Source organism: Melanotaenia boesemani, chromosome 5 (assembly GCF_017639745.1).
Source record: "Melanotaenia boesemani isolate fMelBoe1 chromosome 5, fMelBoe1.pri, whole genome shotgun sequence".
Taxonomy (NCBI): domain Eukaryota; kingdom Metazoa; phylum Chordata; class Actinopteri; order Atheriniformes; family Melanotaeniidae; genus Melanotaenia; species Melanotaenia boesemani.
Genome location: NC_055686.1, coordinates 21,011,406 through 21,018,022, shown reverse-complemented (window position 1 = coordinate 21,018,022; position 6,617 = coordinate 21,011,406). Strand labels below are relative to the sequence as shown.

Here is a 6,617-nt window from a genome sequence, read left to right as displayed (position 1 = left end):
TTAATTTTTCTTTACACTGACACTGTCTGACACTGTGTAACGCAACGTGCCTGTGTTATGTAACACAGTTTTATTCAATTGGATCACTGGCAGATCAGCTGTAAAACATTATCAAGCATCAAACATAGTCAAGAAGGCACAGAGAAAAACTATCAACAACACTGAAATGGAATGCAGCTCAGACCTCAGAAAGAAAAAAAGAACACGTCAAACTTATTTGGAAACAATAAATACATAAAATAAAATCTGATTTTGAGTGTAGCTCATGCATTCCATAATAAACCACTAGAGTGAGCTCTTCATCTATTTATCAAAGCTAAAAGAGCATCAAATATGCAGTAAAGTGAAGCATCCTGTTATTATTTTTCTTTAAAAGTATTGTTTGAGTAAGCTACATGGCAAATATCATTGACAGGACTTGAATAAACATTCACGAAAATCTGACTGAATTTGTATTCAACAGCTGTTTAAAGGAGTTTAACACATCTTTATATGACGAGCGATTTGCTTTAAAGATCAGGTCGATCCTACCCATTAAAATTTTCTGTTGAAGAAATGTGGCCCAAACACAACGCCGGCCACACAGATGATCACAAACATCACCCAGAAGATGACTGCCAGGAGCTGTACACAAAGCAGCGTCCTCTTACTCTGCTGAATGACGCCTTCTTCACCCACCAGGCCAGGCGCCGCGCCGTACGGCCTGTCCGGGTGCATCTGCTGCACCTGCAGGCTAACGGTGGGCAGGATGATGAAGCGGGTGTCTCTGTTGATGCCGTCTAGGGAGAATACCACTCTCTGTGTGACTGCAGCTAGACAGGTGGCCACGGGCTCGGGGGCACAGAAGGCCACGCGGGGCAGTCTGGAAAGGATGACGGAGTTACTGGGTAAGGTGAAGGCATCCCCGGTTTCCAGTGGGGTCAAATGGCGGCAGAGAGGGCAGGGTATTGCTGGTGAGCTGTGGGTGTCAGAGGGGTTAAAGGGACAGAGCTGGATCCTCTGCAGACATTCTGTGCAAAAAATATGGAGGCACTCCAGCATCCGGGGACATTTATTGTACTGGTTATACTCCTGGTAGCAGATGGGACACTCCGCATCCAAGGGCTCCCCAGGGTTGGTGCAGCTTGGCACTGCAGCAGCTTGTTCCACCTGCTGGGAAGTTGGGACAGCATCCTCTGCCATGGTAGGAGGGTAGCTCAATAGAGTTAAACTGTAGGTCCAATAAGGATGAGTCTTGAACAAAAGTTGGTCTAATCTGCAAAACCAAAAAACAGCTTTAAGATGAAGTTAAGTCAGAACTAAAAGAATGGTAGAGGTTTTAAACAACTTTTAAACACTATCTGCTCCCCCATGGATGCTGTTTTATTTAAGTTTTGGAACACATTCCACAGCTTGAGTAATGACCCCACTCACAATTACCACTGCTCTATGTGCACACATTCACACACAAAGAAAAAAAGAAAACAAAAAGGAAAACGGAAGAGCCTTAAAAGGAAGTAATAATTCACCAAATCCTTTGCCCATATGTTTACGTGACTGAGAGCAAGTCTGACTTGTTTTACCTTCGTCATTTAAAGGAGAAATTCCACTGATTAGGCAGATAATTGCGTAACAGTTTCAGCATTTGTTTTTAGTAGCTCTAAAAGAAAAGTTTGTTTGCAAACTGAAAGCTCAAAGTTGGAAAGAAATATAGATTTTTATTATTATTATGATTTTGTCTGTGGAAATGAAGGATCTTTGTACGTTTACTCATACCCGAATCTGGTGCCACTTTCATAACAAAAGTAAAGTATTTAAAATTATTTTTACTTTTTATGTGGGTAAACCCACTGAAACATGGTTACATTTTTATGCCATTAATAATGCCACTAGAAGTATTTTTTTAACCATTTGTACACTATAAGTTATGTTTAGTATTACTACTAGCTCAGAAAACAAGTCTGTAAACTATGACATCATTACAGCCTCATTTTATCTTGCAGGACATCCTGATATGATTAGACTAGTGTATTATTTCTGTCTGATTTTTTTCTTAGAGTTGTGGCTTTCAGATTCAGAATTTCTGTGTCAGCAATAAAGTTCAGAAAGGATGGGTTTGTTTTGTAAAGGAAAAGTGAGCAGTGTCCATCCTTGCTGCTAGATCAATCAAAATTAATGTTTGCACCCAGTTACCATTAGCAAGGTTTTTATCAGTGTAAAGAGGGCATAGCAGAAACAATACACTAGTTTCTGCTGCTTTTATTTTGACAGCCCATGTGGGCAATGACAGCAAGACCTGAAGGGGCATGATTGGGAAGAATGGCCCCCCTGATCTGAATCCAAGTGGTGTTTTGTTGTTGGACTTCTGTGCTCATCATGGATTGTCCATAACAAACACCTTGTTCAGGCATAAGAGTGTCCACATGTGCACTTGGCACCAGGACACTCTAGGCCGCAGTTCGACGATTGACTTTGTAGTCGTATCGTCGGACTTGCAGCCGCATGTCTTGGACACTCGGGCGAAGAGAGGGGCAGAGCTGTCAACTGATCACCACCTGGTGGTGAGTTGGCTCAGATGGTGGGGGAGGATGCCGGTCAGGCCTGGCAGACCCAAGCGTGTTGTGAGGGTCTGCTGGGAAAGTCTGGTGGAGTCCCCTGTCAGAAAGAGTTTCAACTCCCATCTCCGGCAGAGCTTCAACCATGTCCCGGGTGAGACAGGGAACATTGAGTCTGAGTGGGCTGTGTTCCGTGCCTCTATTATTGAGGCGGTCAGCTGCAGCTGTGGCCGCAAGGTCGTGGGTGCCTGTCATGGCGGTAACCCCCAAACTTGTTGGTGGACACCAGCAGTATGGGATGCCGTCAAGATGAAGAAGGAGTCCTATTGAGCCTTTTTGGCTTGTGGGACTCCAGAGGCAGCTGATCGGCAGGCTAAGCGGAACGCAACTTTGCCGGTCGCTAAGGCAAAAACTAGGGCATGGGAGGAGTTTGGAGAGGCCATGAAGAATGACTTCCAGGTGGCTTCGAGGAGATTCTGGTCCTTCATCTGGCGACTCAGGAGGGGAGAGCAGTGCTCAATCAACACTGTTGACAGTGAGGATGGGGGGTTGCTGACCTCGACTCGGGACGTTGTGAGGCGGTGGGGAAAATACTTCGAAGACCTTCTAATTCCCACTAACACATCTTCCACTGAGGAAGCAGAGTCTGGGGACCCTGGTGTTGGCTCTCCCATCTCTGGGGCTGAGGTCGCTGAGGTGGTTAAAAAGGTCCTTGGTAGAAGGACCCCGAGTTGGATGTGGTCCGATCAGATTTCCTTAAGGCTCAAGCAGCACGCCTCTGCAGCATTGCGTGGACATCGGGGACAGTTCCACTGGACTGGCAGAATGGGGTGGTGGTCCCCCTCTTCACAAAGGGGGACCGGAAGGTGTGCTCCAACTACAGGGGGATCACACTCCTCAACCTCCCTGGTAAGGTCTATTCAGGGTTGCTGGTGAGGAAGGTCCATCTGATAGTCGAACCGTGGACTGAGGAGGAGCAGTGTGGTTTTCGTTCAGGTCGTGGAACAGTGGACCAGCTCTACACCCTCTTCAGGGTCTTGGAGGGGGCATGGGAGTTCGCTCAACCAGTCTACATGTACTTTGTGGACTTGGAGAAGGTGTTCGACTGTGTCCCCCGGGGACTCCTGTGGGGGGTACTCTGGGAGTAAGAACTGTCCGGTCCCTGTACGACTGGTGTCAGAGTTTGGTCCGCATTGCCGGCAGTAAATCAGAATAGTTTCCAGTGCGGGTTGGACTCCGCCAAGGCTGCCCTTTGTCACTGATTCTGTTCATAACTTTTATGGACAGAATTTCTAGGCGCAGCCGAGGTGTTGAGGGGATCCGGTTCGTTGGCCCAGGATTGGGTCTCTGCTCTTTGCAGATGATGTGGTTCTGTTGGCTTCATTGGGCCGTGATCTTCAGCTCTCACTGGAGCGATTCGCAGCAGAGTGTGAAGCAGCTGGGATGATAATCAGCATCTCCAAATCCGAGACCATGGTCCTCAGTCGGAAAAGAGTGAAGTGCCTTCTCCAGGTTGGCAATGAGATCCTGCCCCAAGTGGAGGAGTTCACGTATCTTGGGGTCTTGTTCACGAGTGAGGGAAGGATGGAACAGGAGATCGACAGGTGGATCAGTGCGGCATCTGCAATGATGCAAACTCTGCATCGGTCTGTCGTGGTGAAGAGGGAGCTGAGCCAAAAGCCAAAGCTCTCGATTTACCGGACGATCTATGTTCCTACCCTCACCTATGATCACGAGCTGTGGGTAGTGACCGAAAGAACAAGATCGTGAATACAAGTAGCCAAAATGAGTTTTCTCCGCAGGGTGGCCGGGCTCTCCCTTAGAGACAGGGTGAGAAGCTTGGTGATCCGGGAGGGGCTCAGAGTACAGTCGCTGCTCCTCTGCATCAAGAAGAGCCAGATGAGGTGGCTCGGGCATCTGGTCAGGATGCCTCCTGCACGCCTCCCTGGTAAGGTGTTCTGGGCACATCCCACCGGAAAGAGGCCCCGGGGAAGACCCAGGACACGCTGAACTGACTACATCTCACGGCTGGCCTTTGTATGTATACTATACATAGTGTCCTTAACACAGTAGATAGATACATTACCTTACCAGGGAGGTAGAGGAGTGTGATCCCCCTGGTTTATGCAACCAGGCATTCAAACGTCAAAATAACTGGAAAACTCACTCCTGACTCACATGACTAATGATGCAGCAGTTTGCAAATATCCTGAACTGAAAAAGGAGTTAAGAGTCCAACTGGCCATGTTTAAAAACAAGTACAAGGTCAACACAAGTTGTGCATGTTTTAAAAGAAATTCTCCCTGAAGTCTGTTTGATCAAATATATCTTATTGGGCCAGTTGTTCAAATGTAATCGATTGGATTTTCGGTTATTGGATAGAATCAAATTTTGAAAAAGGGTTGTTCAAAAGGGAAATCTGATTCCAAAATCGGCTTGGATCACGTAATCCAATCCTGATTGTTGTCCAGATAATACCCTCAATTTGGGTTGTTCAAAACTTTTGAGTACGATCTGGATAACTTTTATCCAAAAAAGCAGGATTATCCTGATCCCAGCAGAGGGCAGGATTACAAGGTGGATTTCAGGAATAGGCCTTTGCAGCATAGTAAAGCAAAAATAAAAAATGACATTATCACGTCCCTACAAAATAAAGCCTCCGAAAAAATCCAGTAACAAACACAAATAAAATGTTCAGTTTTCCTGTTATTCATCACTACATAATCAGAAAAGAACTTGTCAAAAAAATAAATTTCTAACGACTGCATCCCTCATTACACGTCCCCTCCATCCCTCATTCTTACAGAATGCCAGAGGTTTTGAACCTCTACATGGGACTCAGGTGCATCATCAATATTGTTATATAATTGACAGTCCACCTGGTCACAATGTTATGCAGGACAATACTTGCACGTATTATGTTACATGCTCCCGGTGGTTCCACTTGCAAATAATTAAGGCATGCAGACCGTCTCTTCTACCTGTTGTTCTTCACATGGTCAGCAGCGCACACTGATCTACATACTGGAAATCCGGATTTGGTGATCCTGAAAAACTGGATTTTGGATCAGGGTGATCCAATCTTATTTTTCTTTGGGCAACCGGGGTAAAAGTAAGCCGGATTACGTGATCTACCGTCCTGAAAAATGGGATTCCTAAATCCGAATAGCTTTTATCCGGATTAAATGTTTTGAATAACTGGGCCCATTGAGTTGAAAGCATTTGCTGATAGCTTCGTCCCCCCCCCCCAGTTAAAAAAATCCCATCTGTGCCCCTGGTTGCTTAGGAGATGAGGTCTCTTATGTATTGGTCCATGTAAACACCTTTCCTCTCACAAGTCAAGTACATTTTCGTGCTGTCGAAAAACAAACAATTCACATCAATAATTTCTAATGTTTTCTTTATTTAATTTAGATTAAGTAGCTAGTAAAAGCTAGTAATGAAAGAGACACACTGAAGCCTGCATCAAGTGGGAGCTTTCCTGAAAGTGTTTTCATTGTGATTGGACTGAGATGAAGTAGTAGTGTGCCATCATTACACATTGAAAGCAAGTAAAGTAAAGTTTTCACTTACCTCACACATCCATCCACAAATTTTGTTGACAGATCTAATAGTGGCAGAATATCTTCTTCCTATTCTAGAACTACGTGTCTGAGCTTGGCTCACCAACAGCCTCCTGTTTTCATTCGCCTCGCCTGATTCTACTTATCCTCATCTCTCTGCCTAGTCCCCCATGAGGCACTTCTGTGGTTCACTGAGCAGTAATTAAACCCCTGGTGATGTGATGGTAACAAGGACACACAAGACAGAAAATGGAACTCTTTACTGTGACTTACACCTATCAACTTGCATATTATATTATTATGCTTCTTTATAATCAGCATGTTGTGGTGTAAAATAACAAGTAAGGATTTGGTTTATGCTACCAATGGAAAGTTCTCAGAGTTTTTCAAACTTTTCCACATTTTGTTTTGGTTTAAACATATCATAAAAAAGCTTTTCTTTTCTTTTAAAAATACTTCTATATACAATAATCTTATTTACAGTATGTAAGCATTGAGACATCTGTTATTTCACTTACAA

The 6,617-nt window shown here is 44.8% G+C and overlaps 1 protein-coding gene across 1 annotated transcript; it reads right to left on the bottom strand.

The window, feature by feature from the left end:
* Window positions 1-534: 534 nt before the first annotated feature.
* On the bottom strand, window positions 535-6,163 carry si:ch73-335l21.2 (RING finger domain-containing protein). Its single transcript, XM_041984430.1, has 2 exons — window positions 6,108-6,163; window positions 535-1,255 (listed from the first exon to the last, which is right to left on the bottom strand). Exon 2 carries the CDS (start codon window positions 1,180-1,182, stop codon window positions 535-537), a length of 648 nt encoding a protein of 215 aa, XP_041840364.1. The 5' UTR covers window positions 1,183-1,255; window positions 6,108-6,163.
* Window positions 6,164-6,617: the final 454 nt, after the last annotated feature.

Bases quoted from the DNA above. Each gene is read 5' to 3' on its own strand.
- si:ch73-335l21.2 (XM_041984430.1), bottom strand. From the start codon at position 1,182: ATGGCAGAGGATGCTGTCCCAACTTCCCAGCAGGTGGAACAAGCTGCT.